Source organism: Orcinus orca, chromosome 18, assembly GCF_937001465.1.
Source record: "Orcinus orca chromosome 18, mOrcOrc1.1, whole genome shotgun sequence".
Classification (NCBI taxonomy): Eukaryota; Metazoa; Chordata; class Mammalia; order Artiodactyla; family Delphinidae; genus Orcinus; species Orcinus orca.
The window spans coordinates 10,391,502-10,417,427 of record NC_064576.1 but is presented as its reverse complement, the minus strand read 5'-3'; the positions used below and the strand labels follow the sequence as shown (position 1 = coordinate 10,417,427).

General features: G+C 36.3%; 1 protein-coding gene across 10 annotated transcripts in view; it reads left to right on the top strand.

Moving 5' to 3' along the window:
* Positions 1 to 25,926, top strand: part of PCCA (propionyl-CoA carboxylase subunit alpha) — a 385,988-nt gene that overhangs the window by 114,071 nt on the left and 245,991 nt on the right. For all 10 annotated transcript variants that reach the window (XM_033435088.2, XM_049701173.1, XM_049701172.1 and 7 more), the window contains 2 exons: positions 15,159 to 15,237; positions 21,923 to 22,025. In XM_033435088.2, coding sequence (XP_033290979.1) covers positions 15,159 to 15,237; positions 21,923 to 22,025 — 182 coding nt within the window. The remainder of the gene's footprint in view (positions 1 to 15,158; positions 15,238 to 21,922; positions 22,026 to 25,926) is intronic.

The window sequence follows — 25,926 nt, the reverse complement described above, 5'->3', positions numbered from 1 at the left end:
TATCAATAGATACTGTCAAGTCTTCATTCAAAATATCTCGCATATTCACTACTCACTATCTTGACTACCAACACTCTCCTCCAAACTACCATTGTTCTTGCAGGGACTATAATAGTTTTCCTACTTCTTTTCTTAAACACTTCAAAGCCATTCTTCACATAGCAGTCAGTGTGATATTTTAAAACTAAATAATACGGACACACCCCATCTCATCCCACCCAGTTGATCCCAGCTTTAAACCCGTTAATGACTTTCCATTGCACTTAGATAAAATTAAAATTCCTTACTGTGACTACAAGCCCCAAATGATTTGACACCTGCCTTTCTCTCCAATCTCATTTTATACTACTCCCTTCCTTGCCTACCATACTTCAGTCACACTGGCTTTGTTTTTTAAAATTTATTTATTTTTGGCTGCTTTGGGTCTTTGTTGCTGCGCATGGACTTTCTCTAGTTGTGGCGAGCGGGGGCTACTCTTCGTGGCTTCTCTTGTTGCGAAGCACAGGCTCTAGGCGCACGAGCTTCAGTAGTTGTGGCTCGCGGGCTCTAGAGCGCAGGCTCAGTAGTTGTGGCGCACGGGCTTAGTTGCTCCGCGGCATGTGGGATCTTCCGGCACCAGGGCTCGAACCCGTGTCCCCTGCATTGGTAGGCGGATTCTTAACCACTGCGTCACCAGGGAAGTCCCTAAACTGGCTCCTTTGATTACATCAAACTTCAGGGCCTTAGAATAAGATTTTTTGGGGTGGGGTGGGAAGCCTGGAATACTCTTGCTGATATCTTCACATAGATGGCTCCTTGTAGCCTTTCATATCTTGGCTTAAAGTCATGTCTTCAAGAGAAGACACTCTAACATTACCACTCAGTAATTCTGTTTTATAACTATATTCCAAATCTCTGCAAAGTACTCATGCCTTTTGGATATTTTTCTTGTTTTTTAACTTTTTCCTCAATGTGTTATTTTGAAAATTTTAAATCATACTACATTTTGAAAGACTTTTACAATGTATACCTATATACCCAACACCAACACTCCACTATTAATCTTTTGCTAGGTTTGCTTTATCACTTATCTATCCATTGGTTAATCCATTTTAATTTTGGTGCATTTCAAAGTACATTGCAAATATCAGGATGCATCCCACTATATACTTCAACATAGATGTCTTTAACTTAATTCAGTATTTGTATACAATTTGATTATCTTGAGGCAAAATTTATATACAGTAACATGAACAGGTCTGAAGTGTGTATTTGCTGATTTTGATATATGCATACCCACCCTGTGTAACCCAAAACCCCACTAAGACGTTGGACATTACTGTCACCCCAGAAAGTTCCCTCATACTCCTTCCATGTCAGTATCACCCCCTCAGATTTAGAGACAACCTGTTCTAAATTTTTATACTAATTATTTGATTTTAAAAAATTGAGATAAAATTTAAATAGTATAAAATTTGGTCTCTCAAAGTGTACAATTCAGTGTTTTTTAGTATATGCACAGGATTAATGAACCATCACCACAGGCTAATTCCAGAACATTTTCATTACCCCTAAAAGAATCTATCCATTAATATTCACTCCTTATTTCCTGGCCCCTGACAATCACCAATTTACTTTCTGTTTCTATGGATTTACCTATTGTGGATATTTCATATAAATGGAATCATAAAACATGTGACCTTTTGTATCTTTTATGTTTTCAAAGTTCATCCATGTTTTACTATATATCAATACTTCTTTCCTTTTATGACCAAATAATATTCCATAGTGTGTTTATACCACATTTTGTTTATCCATTCACCTGTGGATGGACATTGGGTTGTTTCCAGCTATTGACTATTGTAGATAGTGCTGCTGTGAATATGCATATACATGTATATGTTTGCATACCTGTTTTCAATTATTTTGGTATGTACCTAGTTGTGGAATTGCTGGTTTCGATGGTAAATCTATGTTTAACTTTTTTTTTCCTCATATGTTTAACTTTTTGAGGAACCTCCAAACTGTTTTCCACAGTGGCTGAATCATTTTACATTCCTACTAGCAATGTATGAGGTTTCCAATTTCTTCACATCCTTGCCAATACTTGTTACTTTTTTTTTCTTTCTTTTTTTTAAAAAAAATATTATGGCCATCCTAGTATGTGTGAAATGGTATCTCACTGTGCCAGACATTGGCAGAATGGATAAAAAACATGATCCAACTCTTTGCTGTCTATGAGAAACTCACTTTAGATCCAGAGACAGAAATACATTAAAAGCGAAAGGATGGAAAAAGATATCCCATGCAAATCTTAGTCAAAGGAGAGCTGGGGTGGCTATACTAATATCAGACAAAACAGACTTAAACTAAAGCCTAAAACTGTCATAAGAGACAAAGACATTATACATTGATTATTTTAAACATATTGACTATTATAAACATCTATGCACCAAACTGCAGAGATGCAAAATATATGAGGTTAAACATTGACAGAATTGAAAGGAGAAATAGATTGTTCTACAATAATAGTTGGGGACTTCAGTAGTACAATTTAAATAGTGGGTAGGATATCTACAGAGAAGATCAGTAAGGAAGTAGAGATCTTAACACTTTAAACCAATGAGACCTTACTGATATATATATATAGAACACTCTACCCAACAATAGAATACATATTTTTCTCAAGTAATTCTCTATTAAAAGGAAGAGTGAATGATTGAGTTATGAAGGATATTTGAAGGAAAGGAGAAAATAGTATCAAACTAGAACAGTATCTCATAAAGTATGTTCCTTGTCCAGCAATATTCCTGGGACTTAGTTTGATGTGGAAGTATCCGCCTGCCCCTTTTATTGAATTATCCTGATGGGTTGCTCTTCTCTTAAAATAGTGTGGGGCTCCCTCCATTAAGTAAATTCTGTCTTTGCAAATGTTTGCTTTATGTTCATCTGGTTACTGTTTTATAGTAAAATTGACCATGGGTTAGTTTCCTTTGTATTTCTTGTGCTTAAGACAATGATCATCGCATAGTATATATTCAGAAAATGGTTATTCAGTGAATGAACCAAAATAGAAACTTATATATAAGTATGGAAATGAAGTAAGTGGTCATACATTTTAAAGGTTTTTTTTTTCATAGTGTTCATAGATCATGATTTGACAATAATTTTCTCACTGTTTTTCCTTAATCTCCAGTTTTGTAATGGAGATGCCTGGGAAATAGGAATATTAAGTAAACCATGATAAACTCTCAGCAAATAGATAACTAAAAAAAAAAAATCTAGGGCTTCCCTGGTGGCGCAGTGGTTGGGAGTCCGCCTGCCGATGCAGGGGACGGACATGGGTTCGTGCCCTGGTCCGGGAAGATCCCACGTGCCGCGGAGCGGCTGGGCCCGTGAGCTGTGGCCACTGAACCTGTGCGTCCGGAGCCTGTGCTCCTCAACGGGAGAGGCCACAACAGTGAGAGGCCTGCGTACTGAAAAAAAGAAAAAAATCTACAATTATTTAAGTAAATTTAGTATGTGGTTGTTAATGACTATAGCTCATCAATTCATATAGGCTGTCCTTGGATTCACTAGGCAGAACTAAAGGAAGTTTTTAGGGATCTAAGATTTAAATGTATGAGAGTCTTTTCCTGAACCTTATTGCCTTCACACTAAGTGTAGACGTGATATCTTCACATTCTTTGCAAGTTATGCTCTCCCATATGCCTTGACCTCTGACTCTGATAAGTGTATAGGAATTGCTTTGTCTCTTCTTCTCTGCCCTGGCTATTTTTTTCCTTGTCCTTTGCCTCTTCTTCTCATCTTCCTTTTGGCATGGTATAACGTTAAAAAAAGGTTGCTCTTTTTTTTTTTTTTGGTATAAAAGAACAAATTTTTCATGCTAAAGATGGATAGAAATACTTAGCTAAGCCCTGAAATCTTTTATTTCTTTTATTTATTTCATGCTGCTTAGAAAACTTTTCACACGTAGTGTATGACTTTGTGGTTAAAGATATATTGAGGAAGCCTTTGAAAAGATATTACAATTTATACCTTTTTCATAATCTTATGTAACATTAATTCATTTTCCAATTTGGTCCTCAGTAGAAGACACATTTACTATCCATCTATCTATTTATTTATGAGATTTATTAAGAAATGCCTAAGGTTGAAGAAAATGGTGTTAAAGTATTCTTTGTAAAATTCATTAAAGAATGAGGTTTTTATTTTGCAGTTTTCCTATTATTGAAGTAATGCATGCAGTCATTTAAGGTTAGAATGATAGTCCCTGGGAGTTGGGAACGTGTATTCCACGTCCCTTCTTTCTTTCCCATTGTCACTTGGGTACTTACATTTTCTTTTATTACTCCAGTATATGCATTTTGGGTTTAAGCATGATTTCACAAGTTCTCTCTCTGTATTTTACCATGTCATATTTGTTTCCACTGCCTCCCTCTCTTTGTTTTATTGTAGTTCATTCTTGCATGCCTTTTCTTTTTTCTGTTACTCTATTGCAAAAGGCTCTGCGTAGTGTTCGGACACTAATGTGAAGACATTAAGACTGGTTTTTGTTTGGAAACTTCCTGTCTGTGAACCCACTCTGCTCTAATCTATACACTGACGTGTGCTTAATTTCTGATCCCTGGATCAGAGTTAGGGATCTAGTATTTTTTATTTGCCCGAATAGAGGGAAATAGGTAGACCAGATCAGTTTTTCCCAGAAAAATGTAATTGCCTTTCTTTGCCATATTAAAACAAAATACTGTTATGTATTGGTTTACTTTCTTATAACACAGCTTGATTATATCTTTATGTGTATAATGTTAGTTCATTCTTATTTAAACTCAGTGTATTTATATAGTTATTTATGTATTTATGTGTGCATGGCTATCTTAGGAAAGGCAAAGCATCCTGTGTCCACTTCACCCTTTTTCATTTTCCAGTGGTAAAAACTCAGTGATAATAAATATCACCTACACATACCTTTGTTAGAGGTTGTGTATATCTGTGGTAGTAGTAGATACGAATAATTCATAGTTGGACTGCAACACATATATGTTTACATTCTAGCTACGGGATAATTATGGACCGCAGATAGATACAAATATGCATCACCTCAGTCTGAAGTGTGCTAAACCAAAGTTATACCAAAACTAAATTGATAATGATAAAACTAAACGAACTATATAACTAATTTGTAATTAAAAGACAACAGTAAAAAGTGGAAAATTATGACCAAATAAACACATGGGAAATGCATTGATGATGGAATTTATTTTCCCAAATTGCTTGGAACTATCTCTTTGTATTCACAATAGGAACTTTTCAGCGTAGCCAAGTGTTGCATGACAGCCAAATTGCCCAGTAGATTGTGAATTACATTTCCTCGGAAAACTTAGTAATGTGCTAATTTTTATTTGAGTCTATGCAATTGTCATTAGTTTATCAGAGTTCCAGTATTTCATATTTTTATTGCCCTTCGCATGTGACCTTAAACAACAAAAATTTACATTTTCTTTATCCTACATGTTTACTTCCCATTGGTAAGATTGTGGGGTGGGGAGGAGTTCTGTGCCATCTGAAATGGCCTGGATCACAGAGGCAGGAAGTAGAGGGGTCTCGATTTTGATCAGCAGTGAGGCTTTCTCTGTGGCTCAGCATTCACTATTATATTGCGTTATGTGGTTTTTCCATTTGCATATCACTGTCAGCATTTCCTAAATCTTGAATTCATCAGCTTTTCTCCATTTATCCTACTGTTGTCTTTGTTTAAGCTAGTGTCATCTCTTGCCTAGATCACTGTAACAGCCTTCCAAATGTGCTCCTCTGCCACAGATTGGATACCTGTCTTAGAAGCAGACTCTGGAATTTTATTGGGGAGTATTTTTGGGACCAACACATGTGAGGGAGTGAAAGAAACTGGATTGAAGGAGAAGTTGAATTGAGTTGAGATGCAGACTCAACAAAGGCCTTAGCTAATCCTAGAGAGAATTCTGCATACTGGTTGGTCTTTTATAGTTGTCTCAAGTTGGGCATATCTTGGTTGTTTCTAGGTTTTGGCAATTATGAATAGAGGTGCTATAAACATTTGTGCACAAGTTTTTGTGTGGACATAAATTTTCAACTCAGTTGGGTAAGTATCTAGGACTACAACTGCTGGGTCACGTGGTAAGACTATATTTAGCTTTAGGTAGGATCACTTTTCATTCCCACCATCCGAGAGTAAGTTTCCTGTTGCTCTGCATCTTTGATAGCATTCGGTGTTGTCAGTATTTTGGATATTAGCCATTCTAATAGGTGTGTAGTAGTATCTCATTGTTGTTTCAATTTGGATTTCCCTGATGACATAGGATGTTGAAGATCTTTTCATATGCTTACTTGAGTTTTAAGAGCTCTGTATATTTTAGATATAAATTCTCTATCAGATATGTTTTACAGATATTTTCTCTTAGGCTGTGACTTGGGTCTGCATTCTCTTAAGAGTGTTTTTGCAGAGCAGAAGTGTTTAATTTTAATAAAGTCCAATTTATCAATGTTTTTCTTTCATGGATTGTACTTTTGGTGTTGTTTGTAAAAACTTATCGCCAAACCAAAGGTCACCTAGATTTTCTCTTATTTATTTTCTAGACATTTTATTGTTTAGCATTGTATAGTTGGGTCTACAGTCCGCTTTGAGTTAACTTTTGTGAAATGTATAAGGACTGTGTCTAGATTCATTTTTTTGCCTATGGATGTCCAGTTGTTCTAGTACCATTTGTTGAAGAGACTGTCCTGTCTCCATTGAGCTGCTTTTGCTTTCTTGTCAAGGATCAGTTGACTGTATTTGTGTGGGTTTATTTCCAGGCTTTTTATGCTATTCCACTGATTGATTTGTCTGTTCTTTTACCAATATCATGGTGATTTTATTACTTAGCTTTATAGTAAGTCTTGAAGTTGGGTAATGTCAGTCTTTCATGTTTGTTACCCTCTTTTAATATTGTGTTGGCCATTATGGGTCTCTTGCTTTTCTATATAAATGTTAAAGTCTTTTTGTTGATATACACAAAATAACGTGCTGGGATTTTGGTTGGGATTGCATTGAATCTATAGATCAGTTTGGGGAGAATTGGTATCTCAACAATATTGAGTCTTCCTATCCATGCACGTGGAATCTTTCTCCATTTATTTAGGTTTTCCTTAATTTCATTTATCAGCGTTTTGTAGTTTTCCACATATAGATACTGTACATATTTTGTTAGATTTATGCCTAAGTATTTTATTTTGAAGGGGGCTAATGTAAACGGTATGGTGTTTTTATTTTTATTTTGTATTATTTTTTTTTTTTGCGGTATGAGGGCCTCTCACTATTGTGGCGTCTCCCGCTGCAGAGCACAGGCTCCGGACGCGCAGGCCCAGCGGCCACGGCTCACGGGCCCAGCCGCTCCGTGGCACGCAGGATCCTCCTGGACCGGGGCATGAACCCGCGTCCCCTGTATCAGTAGGCGGACTCCCAACCACTGTGCCACCAGGGAAGCCCGGTATGGTGTTTTTAACTTCAAGTTTTAATTGCTGGTATTTGGGAATGCAGTCAACTTTTGTACGTTAACCTTGTGTCCTGCAACTTGGCTATAATCACAATAGTTTTAGAAGATTTGTTTTGGTGGTGGTCGTTGTTGATTCTTTGAGATTTTCTTCATAGACAGTTTTATTTCCTGCTAATGAAGTTGTATTTCTTTCTTCCCAATTTGTTTACCTTTTTCTTGTCTTATTGCATAAGGTAGGTCCTGTAGTAAGATACTGAATAGGAGTGGTAAGAAAGGACATCCTTACCTTGTTCCTGATCTTAGGGAGAAAGCATCTAGATTCTCACCATTAAGTATGAGGTTAGCTGTAGATATTTTGTAGATGTTCTTTATGAAGTCTAAGAAGTTTCCTTCTATTCCTAGCTTGCTGAACTCAATACTGTTGGATTTTGTGAAATGCCTTTTCTGCATCTGCTGATATGGTCATATAGTTTTTCTTCTTTAACCTATTGATGAGGTAGATTAACTGGTTTTTGAACGTGGAACTAGCCTTGCATACCTGGCATAAATCCCATTTGGTCATGGTATAATTCTTTCTGTACACTGTTGCATTTTTCTTTTCAGTCATTTTATTTTTAAACCTGGAAATTCCATTTTTAATTTCTAAATATTTTCTGTTTCTCTCCTCATCATGATCTTTTTCCTTTAACTCCGTTCCCATGCTTACAGTGTTTGTAATGACTGTAATTTGTAATAGGATTGTAATAGCTGTTTTAAGGTTCTTCATTTCTGGGTTTGTTTCTGTTGACTATTTTCCTTCTGTGTGGATCACATTTTGCCTCCAAACATGTCTCTTAATTTTTTATTGGATTGTAGACATTGTGAATGTTAAATATTGTATTTGGATTTTCTTATTTCTATTTAAAAGATGTTCAAGTTTATTTTGTTTGATAGATAAGTTAATTGATGTTCAGATTGATACCTTTTAGACTTTTTTTTAAAGCTTTCTTAGGGCAAGTCTAACATACCTTTTTTGTGGTATTCTGATTCAACAAGTATATGTTAGGCTATCTCTCTTTACCTTCTACACTTCCTATCTGTGAGTTCATAATTTCTATTTCATTATACATCTGTGGTTCTTACATGTATGGCTTATTCATCCATGTAAACCCTTAGCGTTTTAGGCAGGAGAGAGAGGTGATCCTATATTTATTTATTTTATTTATATATATATATATTTTATTTATTTATTAAAGAAATTTTGCTGACCTCTTTGTAGTTTGATGGGACCAATTGTACTGGTAGGGGGCTCTGTTAGGAGGCTACTACAGGAGTCCTATGAAGAGATTTGGTAGTTTGTATTAAGTACAGTGATAATGGAGATAAAATTGGAGAAATTGGACTTGTTAAAAATAAAGACTTCATAAGAGTTGCATACCATCCAGCGGTTGTACTCCTAGACATATGCTCCAGGAACCTCTTGCCCAGTATTCCAAGCAATGCCTACAAAAATATTCATGGGAGCATTGTGTGTATAGATCTGAATGTTCACTCACAGTAGAATGATTAATGCTTCAGTATGCTTATACCGTGAAATATTTCACATCAGTAAAAATAAATGATTTGCAACTACTGAAATTAATTAGTACATTTACTTGGTGATTATTATTTTTCATGTTATTCTTCAGGCACTCTTTTAGCTACTGGAGAAGCAATACTGAGGAAGGCAAAAAAACTGTATCTTCATTTTTTAAACTCATTTTACTTCAAACAATGTAGAAATTAGTTAAAGCAAGAATCATTAATGTTTATTATTACTATTGGTTGAAATATTGAGTATAGGATAGTCACAGTTTCCAAGTTTCCAGTCTACAGATCATTTGTTAATTGCATATGGAAAATGTTATTTCATGCGGAAATTTAATGGACACCATCTTATCAAGTAATCAAACCTAATTTTATGAGGAAAAGGACAAATGGACTTTTTTTTTTCCTTTGCTTTCTTGTGTAATTTAAGACTGAGGGTATAGCATCAGCTGTAGAGTATTAAATTTTTAAAAAAATTCTGACTCTAATAATGAGAAAACAATCAGGTAAATTCAAATTGTGGACCACTCTATACAAAAACCACCTTGGATTTTTCAAAAATTCCCCTCCCCCAACCCGAAAAGGTAAGTGAACTGTTTTACATTAAAGGAGAGTAAAGGAATATAACAAATATTAATATAATGCATAATACTTGTATTTATAATTTTCATCTGGGGATTTCCTTTCTGTCTGTCTTAGGCTTTTTCCCCCCTGATTTTTTGGTTTTCTCTTCTGACGTTCCATTATCAGAGCCTGTTCTGCCCATCTAGAGGACTGTTTTACTCTCTGAAACAACTTTCATTTCCTTTTACTTTGAACCTTTTCTTTAGGGAAATAAAGACCTTGTATAAGTGTTTCCTAATTTTTTTTTAAATTAATTAATTAATTTATTTTTGGCTGCGCTGGGTCTTTGTTGCTGTGCGCGGGCTTTTCTCTAGTTGCGGCGAGTGGGGGCTACTCTTCATTGCGCTGCGCGGGCTTCTCATTGCGGTGGCTTCTCTTGTTGTGGAGCACAGGCTCTAGGCGCGTGGGCTTCAGTAGTTGTGGCATTCAGGCTCAGTAGTTATGGCTCGCAGGCTCTAGAGTGCAGGCTCAGTAGTTGTGGCGCACGGGCTTAGTTGCTCTGCGGCATGTAGGATCCTCCCGGACCAGGTCTCAAGCCCGTGTCCCCTGCACTGGCAGGTGGATTCTTAACCACTGTGCCACCAGGGAAGTCCCCTAATTGTTTTTAAAAGAAGACCAAAAAAAAAAAAAAAATCACAACTTCTGTTTGACCCTTGAGAGATTTCTGGTTAGTGCCACCAAATTAGGAATTAGGACATTTCCCAAGAAATATTTCACTTTTTCCTTCTTTTTACTTTTCCTTCTCCATCAGTCATTATAGTCTATTAAATTTTTATTCAAGAAACTGTAGGTGAAAAAACTACCTAAGATTATTATATGACTCATGATTTTTATATCATTAAGATGTCATTTCATCAGCCTTTAAGTTATCAGTTTATGCCACCCTGTATAGGAGCAGGTTTTGCTTGAAGGGGGTTGGGTGGGGGGGGATTATGTAGTGTGTGTCTTGTATAGCTCAACATGGTGCTATTAGTTGGTCAAGAAAAATTGTTTCTTTAGGCTTGGAATCCATAACTGTCACTAAATGGGAAAGCACCTAAGCTCCTAGAGGCTTCCTTTATTCCCCTGTCATCCATATCCTAACTATCAATACGTCATGCTGACTCTACCTCTGAAACAACCTTCAAGTCTCTGTCTTTCTCTCTCTTTCTCTGTATCTACAGCCAAGTCCAGGTTACAGCTCGCTCTCTGCTGGACCACCACAAAGCTTCCTAATCAGTCTCCTTTCTCCCATCTTCGCCCTTTTTCTTTCTTTCTTTCTTTCTTTTTTTTTTTTGCAGTACGCGGGCCTCTCACCACTGCGGCCTCTCCCGCCGCGGAGCACAGGCTCCGGACGCGCAGGCCCAGCGGCCATGGCCCACGGGCCCAGCCGCTCCGCGGCATGCGGGATCCTCCCAGACCAGGGCACAAACCTGCGTCCCCTGCATAGGCAGGCGGACTCTCAACCACTGCGCCACCAGGGAAACCCTATTCGCCCTTTTTCAATTCATACCTTGCAGAGCAGCCAAAGTGATCTTAAAAAATTAGGACTACATTAGGTCAATGTCCTCTCCTATACAACCTTTCCAACTTGTTCCTTCTGTCAGGAATATTCTGCCGTCATTGATTTTTCAGAGGACTTGCTGTAGCTTGTCAATTTAAGTCTCAGTTTAAATATCAGTTTTCTCAGAGAAGCCGTTTCTGGGAAAAGTAACATTAATCATTCTGAATCACATCCCTCTGTTGTTTTTATTGTAGCAACTATCACCACTTAATGTGTTTCACACACACACAAACACTTAGGTGCATGTATATTTACATATAGTTCTCTACTAGATACCAAATATAGTAAGTGCCACAAGAGCAGATAATTTTCTGAATTGTTCATCTTTTTATCCCCTGGAGCCAAATCTGTGTTTGGCACAAAGTATTTATTCAGTGAATATTTTTGAGTTGATGAATGAGAATTTGATGGTAGAGTTAGAAAGAGGATTGCTGCTTATGATAGAAAGTAAGACATACTGATTGCTGGGAGGAAAGGAAACCAGAGAAGTTATCTTGTCCTGCAGTTAAACCTGCCCTTCCTTGAAGGTTGAGTACAGAAAAGTAGGAATAGAAACCTTTTAGTACTTTGGTACTAAGTTTCTGTTTTTTTGTTTTTTTTTTTTTTTTTTTGCGGTATGCGGGCCTCTCACTGCTGTGGCCTCTCCCGTTGTGGAGCACAGGGTCCGGATGTGCAGGCCCAGCGGCCATGGCTCATGGGCCCAGCCGCTCCGCGGCATGCGGGATCCTCCCGGACCAGGGCACGAACCTGTGTCCCCTGCATCAGCAGGCGGACTCCCAACCACTGCACCACCAGGGAAGCCCTAAGTTTCTGTTAAAAAAAAAAAAAAAAAAAATTTAACATTTTTCTCACATAGTACTTAGTAGATATCTTTTTGGAAGCATCATGCAGAATGGAAATAAGGAATGGAGACTTTGTGCATGTTGGAGTTGGGGTGTTAGAAAGAGTGGGGCATGTATCTCTGGGTCTGGGAGGGGAGGTCAGGTAGTGGGGAGTAGGCGTTCAATGAGAGGATGGAAAAGGTGAGGAAATATCTGTGAACAGCACTAGGACCTGAGGGTTTTTTTGTTTTTTAAGCCATCTTATCATACCAGGAGATTCGTCTCCTTTTAAAAACCTTGGAGAATTTGTTTTGTTATGATAAGGAAGGTTGTTCTGTTTCAAACATATGTCAACTGAAGAATATAAAATTAAAGAAATGTGTTCTAGACAAAAGTTGAACAGAGGAGTAAGTACTCTAGTGGATTAAAAAAAAAATGTGAGAGAACATTAGTGGATATTTCATACCCAGGCTGGGAAAAGAGAGGAAGCAATAGCCATCAACTTGATCATTTCTGATTTTTTCCGGGATTGTCAACTTTTGACTGAATCTTTTTTTTTCCCTTTTTTGTCCAGTTCCTGGCACCCCATGGCTTACCCTAATTAGAGCCACAGGCACAATAAGAAAGAAGGGATGACGGACTGGGCTTTTTGATATTATTTAATATCATCTGTGTGGAATATTCTTTTCCCTGCTTTCCAAATAGCTAGATCTCATTTCTCCATGGCATGGTGACAGCATAAAAATATGTACTGTCTGAAATTTAATGACTTACTTGGCGTAAGAAATTGAGTAGAATACCTTACCATTATATTATTTTCAATTATAGCTCAAAAATTATATTAAGTTTGTGACTGTAATGTCCCTAACTTCTACCAGTTTCTCCCTCTCTCCCAGTTGTTTAATATTTGGCTTGTTAAATTTTTGTCAGGGAGTCTTCTCTTCTGGGTTATATGTATTCACAGGTCTAACACTGCATTGCCTCCTTTGGAGAGACCATATTGCAATTGTCTTATTATATATTGGCCTGTTGCCTGACAATTTCTCACCTTTTCTGAACGTACAATAGTTTCTTGTTGACAAATTATTTTATGTGTTTTGTTTTGCCATCTAGTTCCTTGTTACCAAGGACAATTTCCCAATCTTATTTTGAACCTTACAAATCCCTATATAGTCCAGGGTCCATAGATGAATAAATGACTAAGATGAGATTAATACTGGAATCAGAATAACTGCAAATTTCCTAATCCTCAGCGGGAACTGAAAATAGTAGAGATATGGGATATGGATATCATACCTCTCGTGGTTTCCTGTTCACATGGATAAATAGTTTTTGATGGTGAATTGATGACATGTTTTTTGGGGATAAAAAAGACCTTAAGTTTTTAAAAGGATTTCTCAGGCATGCTGGTTTCTAATTTTTGGATATTGTTTCTTCACTGCTCAAAAACAAGCTAATTCTTCTTTACTGATCTCAGTCTAATTCCTTTATGTGGTACTCATTGTGAGGCTGCAGCACTGAACAAGACAGACACCGTTCTTATTACTCTCAAGCAGGATCTGTAGCATGCAAGAGTGTGTAGCATAATGTGCTCCCAGTTTATGTTTTGAGTTCTCTTTTCCTCTGCCATCCTACAGATGCTCTGTGTGCTTCAAATTGTTTCAGTCCTTTCTTAAACCTGTCCTGTGCTTACCCCGCCTCCATTTCTGCTGTTCCTGCCTAACACGTTCATGTCCTGTCGTCCTTCATAGCCTCATATAAATGGCCCTATCTATGATATGCTTTTCTTAATCCCTTTTCTCTTACCTTCCTGTGATTCTTCTCTGAATTCCCATTGAGAGAATTATTTGGGTACTTCCCCTCTTTCTTCCTAGATTATAAGGCTCCCAGTGTGAAAGTACTATGTTCATCTTTCTTGTTCTTACTGCACTTAGTATTTATTGCTTTTAAAATGCTGTCCCACATAAGTCTATCTCACATAAACGTAACCAACATCAGAATTTTAAAAATTTAATTACTTATGAATCACTTAGGAAGCAAGTGCCATTTTAGCTAAGTTGAAGTTAAGTGATGTTTTGTGGTTTAGGGGTCAAAGGTCTGTGACATTTGGCCCTGTCTTCCCTTTTCGTGAAGATCCTATAGCTAGAGTGTAGTGCTGTTAGAGCATCACAGGTCAGGAAGAGTCTTTTAAGGGCTCACTGACCTCTTCTTTCTTCAGAAAAGATCATAAACAAGTGGTCTCAGACATGAGTATTTCCACCTTATTGTCGGAGAACCTCTAAACAAAGAGACTTTACAGCTTTTCTTGATAAATCATTGTAGATGACTCATGCTGTCAGAAATTTTACTTTATAATAACTACTCTAAATACGCAATCCTCTTTACCAACAACAATTTTATTAATTTTCTCTTATAAAACGTTGGCTGGAAATGTCCTTTGTTTTGGGCCTGACTTTGTATTTTCATAATATTCCCGAAGTCTAGATATTTCATTGCCTGTTGACTGAGTGGAGTAGTGCTGTAGCTTCTCTACTGATATCAGCGAGCTCTGCATCTTCTGCTCCAGGCATAATATACCAGCCATGGCTTGATTTTTCCCAAAGCCATCATGTCAGTTCTTGCAGATAAAAGCTGAAGGGGTTCCCTGTGATTTTTCAGATGAAAATACCTCAAATACCTGTAAACCATTACTTTTGAAAAAAAGGGAATTTAATTTGTTATGTATGCAAACAGCAGTTTTGGGGAATCAAAAGAATGCGTGTGTGTTTCCTTAATGCTATAAAAGTTGTTTCTTATATCCTTGGTTAATTAATACTGTATTTATTTCCATTTTTGGAATCCACTTTCAAATTATGTTTTCTTAGCTTTTTATTTCATTATTGGGGAAAATGTTATATTTATTGATACAAATAGTCTTTTTCTTTTAAAACGATCACACTCATTTAAAAAATATATGTAAGATCATTACACTGATATTATTTTCCTGACTCTAAAGAAAGGAACTTTTAAATAAATTAGTTATTGTCTTCTGTGTTATCGAACATGTGGTCAGTTGTCATGTTCATGCATCCAAATGATCAAAGTCTGAACTTCTGTCTAATTCTTCCCTGCTGTTAGGCTACCCTGTTATGATCAAGGCCTCAGCAGGTGGTGGTGGGAAAGGCATGCGAATCGCTTGGGATGATGAAGAGACCAGGTGAGATTCTGTCCAAAATATACTTTTGATGAAAATTGCAGTTACTAGAGTTTTATTAAACTGACAAGTAAACAGATACCAAAAGCATAATGGAATAATTATAATAATCATCTAATTTTTACTCTTCTAGATAGGAAAAATTGAAATTATGCAGAAAAGTTTCTTATTTATATTTTGATGATGATTATCCTATTATCGAAAGGTTTTTACTTTCTTAAACATTAATACAGGATTATCTTTTTTTACAGTGTATTTTTAAAAATTATTGTCATGATTTTGTCTTCTAGGCAAAAATTACTAACATTTGGCTGTGTAATTCTGAATGTGATCAAAGATTTGAACCATATATATTTGAAAGCAGTCATAATTTTATCTGTTTATTAGTATGCATTTGCTTCCCTTTGCTTGTCTATAAAAACAGTGAACTACTATTATAACTTTATAGTGTGAAATATATTTCCTTTTGAATTTGAAATTATTGTATGTCCTTTATATGCAGTGCACTCTTATGAATTTAGAACACTTTCTTAGTAGTGGTTTCAGAAATCAAAAGAAACTTTTAAAACAAAAATTTAAAAACCTAATGTATTGATAACATCATGGGGATTAGAAAATAATTTTTTTGAACAACTGCCTAGTACAAGCAGGTTTCAAGGGACTCTATTCAGATTTGTATTACATACTTCAAGGTTTGGCAGCAAGAGAGATTTATGTCATGTTTTGAAGGAGGGGAATTTAAAAAATCACTGAATTATTATCGTTAATGTTGCCTTTCCTGCCCTTTCTCTACCCAAAAGTAATTTGATCTTCCAAATGGTTAGTTCTGTTTTCTCCCTTTCTTTTCCCTTTCTTCCTATTCCCTGAAATCTCTGAAAGAGAGAAATCTGGAGTAGTTGATGTGAAAGTCATCCAATACAAATCTAATTCAGAAATTAGGTTCTAAAGTGAACATACAAGGTAAAAATCTCCTAGAGGCAATATATTACCCTTTAAAATCTGAGGGGAAGACACCGCACTACAGACTTGTACAGATAGTTTTAACTCTAGAAGACAGTTCTCTCAGGACATCATTGTTTCTTTGGTTGTGTGTTAGAGGTGGGGTGATAATATGTGCCCAATACAGACCTTTCAGCCCCAGTCTCACGTTCAGTGTGGCACTGATACCAGATACTGACTGAGGTAACGTCAGATTCTCCTCTCCCATCTTACACTTACCCAGCATAAATAAACTCATTGCATGGATTGGTGATATTTGTTATTGAGATATTTGATACGGAGAGCCTCCTGTGTGACAGGCAGTGTTTTAGTAAGGTTCCAGGAATACAGCAATGAACAGAAACAGACAAAATAATCCACTCCTCTATGCAGTTCTCTTTCTCTATTCCTCTATATCCAGTAGATAACTGGATCAGGAGTTCTTAACCTTTGAATTCACAGACCCGTAAACTTCAGGGACGTTTGTGCGCCTGGATAAGGAAAAAAAAGTACATATTTCTTTCATTAGCCTCTAACTGGAATTTAGTGTTTCCTCCAGTATAGACAAGCTACAATAGTAGTAGTATCTGTGGGACTTTTCACCGTTTAAGAGATCCCTTATATTATCACATTACATTGTTGCAGGTATCTCTAAGTTACAGTGATTGTGAGACTTGTTGTTGGAGCTTATTAACGAATAAAGAACCAAGTACATGATATCCCAAATTTTTTAAAAAATATTTTGATACCTATATTTCAGTATAATTTGTTTCTTATGCAATCCTATGCATATTCTTTTCTACATTTTAAATCACTTTGAACCTTATTTCGACAAGAGGGTCCTATACTGCATGATACTGCCAAAGGCATCCACGACATAAACAAGGTTCAGAAACCCATTCTGGTAGGAAGAGACAAACAATGAACAAGATCAAAGTAAATCATATCCTGTTGTGGAAGGTGATAAGCAATATAAGAAAAGTAAAGGAAGAAAGGAAGAGACATGAGGAGTGTTGGAGGGAATTCCCATTCTAAGCAGGATTGTCAGGGCTGTCCTCGCTGAGAAGGCACATTTGAGCGAGGAGGAAGAGTGTGGGGATTAGGATCCAGGCAAGGGAAGAGCAAGTGTGGAGGCTGTGACGCAGTAGCGTGTCTGGAGAGATCCAGGGCTGGCCAGCTGGTGGGGGCAGGGGGAGGAGTAGAAGGAAATGGGGAGCCGATTGTGTAGGACCTCATAGGCCATTCTTAGTGAGATGGGGGGCTACTGGAGGGTTTGCGTAGAGAAGTCACAATCATGGAACTTCAACAAACTCCTAACATTATTTACATGTTTTGAATTATAAAAATTTTCAAACGTGCAAAGATGTAGAAGAATACAATGAACTTCTATATACGTATCATCCAGATTTACCAGTTGTCAAGATTTTGCGACTTGAGTTTTAAAAGGATCACTGGTTGCTCTCTTGGCAATAGACTTAACAGGGGGCAGAATCATGAACTCTGGAATCAGGGAAACCCGTTGGGTTGAAATAATCCACGCAAAATAATGGTGATGGTGGCTTTCACCAGTGTAATGGTGGAAGTGGTAAGAAAGAGTTTAATTCTGAAAGTAGAGGCAACAGGATTTTCTGAGTGATTGGATATAGAGTTTGAGTACTTGAGGATGACTTGCAGGCCCTGTTTAAGTTACCTTATTTTTTTGCTCTTATTCTCTCTTTGGCCTTAGTGTAGATTTATAAGAATTAAATGGATATGCTGCAACACTAATTTACTTGAAAATTTCTTAGGAAATGCCAAAGAAGTTAAGGTCAGAGTGAGGGCGTTTATCTTCAGAACTGAGATGCTTAATTGAAGAATGGTCTGCTTCTTAGCCTCTCTCTGGAACTCTTTGCCTGGCATGGTTCCTTTTGATAGTGGAGACTTGCAGAGCATTGGTTAACTATGTGAAATGTTTGAAGTTGGGCTGGCTAGTTGTTGTGTGTGGGTTGAAGCAGGCATAAGGGTAGGAGGCATGCTTAGCCCCATTTTTACCACATAATTCGTCTTATTTGCCTTTTGAAGTTCAGGTGTTGAAGCTATCTCTTGTGCTTTATTTGTAACCCCTGTGAGTTAGTGGACATCTCCATGGTTTGGTTGGGCTTCCTCACGGGATGGTGACTTTAGACTTCTTACACAGTGACCCAGGGGTCCAAGAGTATTTGTTTCAAATGCAAGTGGAAGCTGTATCACTTTTTATGATCCAGTCTAATAAGTCGCACAGCTTGCCTTCACCATATTTTGTTGATTACAAGTGAGCACAAATTCTACCTGAATTCAAGGGGAGGGGCATTAGACTTCACTTCCTTGTGAAGGAGTGGCAAGTTTCTTAGAAGAGCATATGGAATGGGAGATGCTGTTGTGGCCATGTTTGGAAAAGACAATCTGCTACAGTCTATTGGTAGTAAAGAATGAGGTAATAAAGATGTTAAACACAACTTAATGGTTTTATAAGAGATGTGTATTTTGTGAACTCTTAAAGCTTTTTTAACAGTGTTTTCCCCTTTTATATGGCACTTATATAGCCATTCCACTGAAAGCCTTAGCACTTATTTTTCATTATTGTTCTTAGGATCTCATATTTCTTATCAGTCATTTCTCCAGGGCTACTCTTAGTAACATATTCTTTTATGGTAGGATTACTGTTCAGTTTCTTGGCAATGAGATTTGCTATGCTGCTTTTAACCAATGGATTTTAATTTAGAATTCAGTGATTTTGGAAATCGCTGTATCTATTCATATATTGGGCATCTTTGGTAAATAAGTTAACCCTTTCTTGGTCAGTAAATGTCACATTGTTTCAAAATATTTTCATATAATTAGTAAAAATACATACATAAACAATTTTCTACCTAAAATTACTCTTTTCAACTTGATAAATAAGCCATCTCTAAAACTTTGTTGAAGTTAACAAAGGTATAACATTATTTGATATAATGATACAAGACCCTCATTTTAAAAATTTGCTCCTCTGTTAATTTGGAAAAATCAAAACTTTGGAAAAATTGAGAGAACAGTCCAGAAAACACCCATATATTTGTCTTCTGGTGTCACCAACTGTTAATATTGTGCTGCACTGCATTTACTCCTTCCTCCCCCGAGGAAGACATTTTTGTGCATAATCCACAAAAATTTTAACATTCTTCAGATGGAAAACTTAGTAGCCATTAATTGCTTTATTCCTTTTTTTTTTTTAACGTTGTTATTGGAGTATAATTGCTTTACAATGGTGTGTTAGTTTCTGCTTTATAATTTTGCTTTATTCTTTTATCTTAAGGAGTGTGTCCCTCTTGTAACATCTTCAGGGAAGTAACACCTATACTTATCTTAGAATCTTTAGAACATCTGAAAGATTTTAAAAAGTACAGTGTTTGTTGTATAATAAATTAGGGTAAGAGTCATGGAGGTTGTTGAAAGTAGACTCAGATATTTTCATAATAATCTCTGGCTTTCTTTTCCTCGTCCCTATTTATTTAACATCTTTTTTGGAGTATAATTGCTTTACAATGGTTTGTTAGTTTCTGCTGTATAACAAAGTGAATCAGCTATACATATACATATATCCCCATATCTCCTCCCTCTTGGGTGTCCCTCTCACCCTCCCTATCCCACCCCCCCCATCCCACCCCTCTAGGTGGACACAAAGCACCGAGCTGATCTCCCTGTGCCATGCGGCTGCTTCCCACTAGCTATTGATTTTACATTTGGTAGTGTATATATGTCCATGCCACTCTCTCATTTCATCCCAGTTTACCCTTCCCCCTCCCCGTGTCCTCAGGTCCATTCTCTACGTCTGCATCTTTATTCCTGTCCTACCCCTAGGTTCTTCAGAACCATTTTTTTTTTTTTAGATTCCATGTATATGTGTTAGCATACGGTATTTGTTTTTTTCGTTTCTTTTTATGGCTGAGTAATATTCCATTGTATATATATGTGCCACGTCTTCTTTATCCATTCATCTGTCAGTGGACACTTAGGTTGCCTCCATGTCCTGGCTGTTGTAAATAGAGCTGCAGTGAACATTGTGGTACATGACTCTATTTGAATTATGGTTTTCTCAGGGTATATGCCAGTAGTGGGATTGCTGCCTTATGCCAATTTAAGTGAAATGTTATGGCATACATGGAAAATTGATCATGTCTACATTTTGGAGTAACCTCACTACAGGTGTTGTGAGGGCAGTTTCTGTTTTAATTTTGTATTTCCATCACATATATATATGCCAGGCATATAGTTTCATGAGTAGTATTTATTGAATGAATGTATTACTGAGTGCTACAAATGATCTAAATGCAGTTTTCCATGAGCTCTAAAACATGTTGGTAATGCTTTCAAATCTGATAATTTATTTGGGTGATTGATTTTTTAAATTTTTGGTATTTTTGATTTAAATGCAAAATAAAAACTTTAAAATCATTAGAGCAGAGACAAACTGTAAAGTACTATGTTTTTTCCTTGTGAATCATTGTATCCCACCTAATAAAAAGTTAGTTATATGGTATTGAAAACAATGATTCATTGTGCTTTCATTTCTTCGAGATTTGTAGTCTCCTGAGATCTAAACACCATTCCCTAAAATCAAGAGAGTAATGGAGGACTAAGAAAACGTGATACCTTTTTTCTGAGAATGCTGAGAAATAGAAATTTTTGCAATATGTTTTCAAATTTATCCTTCTAGTCTGTGTTTACTTGCAATGTTGTATTTTCCAAGCACACAAACAAATGAGATAGTTATTTCTAATATTGCCAGATGGAGTGTTTGCAAATGAAAGGATTAAAAGAATTTTAATGTTGAACATTAAATACAGGTATTTGATTTGAAGATTAAGAAACTGTTAATTACATATAAAAGGAATTAAATTTTATACTCGAGTATATCCATGAATGGAATATAACATACTCTAGTTAGTGTTAGGTAAGCAAGTTTGAGTTTTTAATAGACTGAGTGAAATTTCAACGTGTATGACTTTAGTAAGCATATTTTAATAATGATAATGTTTAAGTTATAGTTTGGAAATAAAATATACAAAGCAATAATTAAATTCATATTTTTATTTTAAAAAATCGAACTTTTCTCTTTTAATTATTATTTTTGAACAATTTTAAAGAAGATAAAATTGTAATGATCTGTATGGATGTGTGGGAGGTCATTGCTTTTAAAGTTGTGTATTTAAAATATCAGGGAGTCTTCTTGAGGACCCTCCTTTTGTATTCTTACTGAGTGTATTTGCTGTGGCTTTGCCCCAGTTGTGCAGTCGTCTAGGTCCTTTACATTTTTGTGTGCATCTTCTGACTTTTGAGTCAAATGTGTATGCATTTTTATATATTTTTATTAGTGGAATTAAGGTATAGTAAGGTCAGAGAAATGAAGTTTTATATGATTTGTATGGTTTATTAAAAATACCTCATTTTTAACAGTTGGTGAAATAAGTATTGGTATTCTTGTTTCTATAAAAATCTAGGATCAGGGAAATTAAAGCATTCACCCAGAGTCACAGAGCTAGTGAGTAGAAGAGTTGTTCAACCAAAATTGATTGAGTTATTTGTGTATTATAAGTGACTTTTTCTCTGCTTTGTTCAGAAGTAAGCACAAATAAACCTTTAATTAGTTTTCTTTTATATTGAGGGCTGTATTTGTTTTGTGTTCATTTGACTGTTTTGTTTTTCTTTACAGGGATGGTTTTAGATTTTCATCTCAAGAAGCTGCTTCTAGTTTTGGTGATGATAGGCTACTAATAGAAAAATTTATTGATAACCCTCGTCATATAGAAGTCCAGGTTGGTACATTTTAAGATATCTTTTGAATTATTATAACTTTAAAATAATATTACTTACTCCTATTAGAAACACATCCTTTCTTACATTTAGAATGATTGTGAAAGTTCCGGTATGTTCGAATAAGTATGAAATAGAGAATGTACATAAGTTGATCGCCTCCCTTTGGAGTCTGGTATCCTTTTTTCAAAGTACCAGAATGTTGATTGGATGGGGAATGATACAGAAGCCCAGCTCCAGAATGCGATAGTCACAAGATGTCCTTCCAGGCCGAATATATTCTACCTAGAGGCGCACTCAGTCCCCTTCTGATACTGGGCCACTTTGGGGCATTTTTAAAAGAAAAGTGCCTGACCTGGACGCTTATGTCATTTCAGTTCACAGATGTCTGTGTGGCTTATTGTGGCAGGCGTTCTGCTGTTGGATAGAGATGAATAAATCATTTCTTCTACTCAGATTAAGATTGTAATCCATCTTTTAAAGTGGTTGTGGAGGTGTGGCTTTCAGCAAAATAAAATGTTTTTTTCTGAAATAAAACAGACGAAGAAGGAAAGTCTGCCGAAATTTTTGTTTTTCTGTCAGAAATGCCTTGTGCTAATTTTACACATTGTGGCTATGAATTGATATGTAACAATTGAAATTGATAAAATATAAATATCAGATTAGAAATCATATTGAAATGAAAGTATTATTATTTTTTTCTTAATTTTGTGTGGATAGAGTTCCAGAAAATTAAATAAAAGGTTATTTGCTGCCCTTGTAACTTTCTGACGGGGCATAATAAAACAAAGTCTTAGATTTTGTCATTGTGTTTTCTAAGTTTAATCATCACTTTACATAGATATTATTTCTAGTTAGGAAATCTTCATGTAGATCCTCAAATCTTCCAGAGTGGAAAAAACAAATTGCAAACATATAATCCATTTATATTTTTAAAACATTGAACGTAATGTATTTCTTTCTGAGGCTAGCAGATTTTGTTTTGTTTGTTAGTTTTTGTTTTTATATATTCTAAATTGAAATATCACATATACAGTGAAGTCCACCTGAGTGTGCAATTTAGTAAAAATTTATTTATATACATATATAACTGTGTAACAACCTTCCAGATCTGTATATGGATCATTTCCGTTATATCAAAAGATTCTTTCATACCACTTCCAGTCAGTCCTTCTCCTTAGCCACCAAAATTAACTGCTGTTCTGACATCTAATACCATAGATTGTTTTTGTTTGTTCTTAAACTGCATATAAATGGAATCATATGATACATACTTGCTTGTGCTGGCTTCTTTCACACAACATCATATCTGAGGTTCATGAGGCTGTGCATTGTCATTCACTCAAAAATTGCTCTGTGGTGTTCCATTATTTGAATAACCTGCAATGTATCCGTTTTTCTGATGGTGAACCTTTAGGTTGTTTCCATTTTTTGATGTTATGAATAAACTGCTATGTCTTTTTCTGAACATATATACTTTCGCATATACTGAGGAGAGGGATTGTTGAATTACATGGTCAGGTTATGTTTAGTTCTAATAGATACTGTGGTTGTTCTATCAATAATATATACTCCTGCCCATGATATATGAATGTTTCCAGTTCAGCCATCTTTTCCAACATTTGGTGTTCTCAGTTTTTTAATGTTTAGCCATTTTGTTGGACATGTAATAGTATCTCTTTTAATTTGCATTTCCCTGATGAATATTGATGCTGAGCATGTTTTTATACGTTGATTGACCAAAACTGGATATCTTATCTTGTGAAGCGACTGCTCAAGTCTCACCCTTGCCCCCCTTTTTCAAATTAGATTTTTTGGAATTATTGAGTGTTCAGGGTTCTATATCTATTTTGATTATGAGTCCTTCACCATACACACACACACACACCCCCCCATATATTCCCCCCATCTGTGACTTACCTATTCACTTTATTAATAATGTCTTTCAAGGAATAGAAGTTCTCAATTTTGTTGAAGTCCAGTTTAAGTCCAATTTGCGTACCCAAGTTAGGAGCTTTATTGTTTTAGGTTTGGTATTTAGGCCTGTTACTCTCTTTGAATTTTTTGTTTGTTTGATGTGAGATGGAGTCAAAGTAAATTTTCTTACATTCTCATACCCAATTTTTCCAGCATCATTTATTGTGGTGTACATTTGCTGTAAATTAAGTGACATTTGGTCACTGTCTTAATTATTTTGCTTTTGTAGTAAGTGTAAAAATCTGGTACTGTAAGTGCTCTAAATTTATTGTTTTTCTTCAGATAATGTTGGCTTTTTTTTATATTCTTTGAGTTTCCCTGTAACCTTTAGACTTCGTCTTGTCAATCTGTCTCTACCTTCTACCTACATTCCCACCCTCTCCCCACATCAGATGGGATTTGGATTATATTGAATCTAGAGATTATTCTGGGGAGAATTAACATCTTAACAATATTGAGTTTTATAAGCCATGAACTAGAATATCTCTTCATGTATTTATATCTTTAATTTCTCTCAGCATTTTTTTGTAGTTTGGAGTGTAGAGGTTTTATCTATCTTTCATTAGATTTATTCCTGGATGTCTGATAAGTTTTGACACTATTATAAATGTTATTTTCTAAATTTCATTTACCTATTGATTGTTGCTTATATGTAGCAACAATTGAATTTTATGTATTAATCTTGTATCCAGTGTCCTTTTTAAATCCACTTGTTTATTTTTTGTGTTTTGGTTATCTATTGCTGAGTGATTAACCATCCCAAAATACAGTGATTTGAAACATTTAAGGTTGTACAACAATGTGAATGTACTTATTTAATGCCACTGAGTTGTACACTTAAAAATGGTTACAATGGGGCTTCCCTGGTGGCGCAGTGGTTGAGAGTCCGCCTGCCGATGCAGGGGACGCAGGTTCATGCCCCGGTCTGGGAAGATCCCACATGCCGCGGAGTGGCTGGGCCCATGAGCCATCGCCGCTGATCCTGCGCGTCCGGAGCCTGTGCTCCGCAATGGGAGAGGCCACAGCAGTGAGAGGCCCGCGTACCGCAAAAAAAAAAAAAAAAAAAAAAGTTTACAATGGTAAATTTTACCTATATTTTGCCACAATGAAAAAAACTACACAACATTTAACTATTTCTTATAATTCTGTGGGTTGATTTGGTTTGGCTGGGCACATCTTTTGCCTCACTAGGTGTCTGTCCACTGGGGCAGTAGTCATGTTGGGGCTTGACTGGTTTGGAACATCCAACGTTAGTGCCTTGGAGGATTGACTTGAAGGTGAGGTCAGCCAAGACATGGGACAGCTGGGCCTCTCTCTTTCTCTCTTTATTCATTCTTGGGGCATTTCCACATGACTTCTCCACGTGGAATTTCTATCAGGATATCCAGACTTCTTATATTGAGTATCAGAGCTATGTGAAGTAGCCATTCTGTCTTTTCAAGTTTAGGTGGCACAGGAGCAGTTTTGTTGCATTTTGCAAGTCACTTGGCCAGCCTAGAATCATTGCCATAAGTGCTTATGCAAGGGTGCGCATACCAGGGTTTGTTATATTCAGGGCTATTTTTGGATACTAGTTATCACAACCCTTTCTATGGCCCCCAATGCTCATGTCCTTCCATAGGCAGAATATACCTACCTTCCTTCCAAGACCAGAATCTCATATTCAGACTTGGTTCGGGTATAGATGAGACTTCTTGTGTATGGTTTCTCAAGAGCAGTTTTTGTGATGTGAAGATCTCTGTATTTAAAGATAGTGTGACACTCAGTTATCAAAAATACAATGATGAGTAAAGGATATGACACTGCAATGAATACCCCCTATTCAACAAGGTAGAAAAAGGGAGGCACACAGTATTCAGTGGTTCTTAGCAATCAAAACCCAGAAATTTAAGCTGAGAGATCCCTTTGGAGGGTTTTGTAATAATT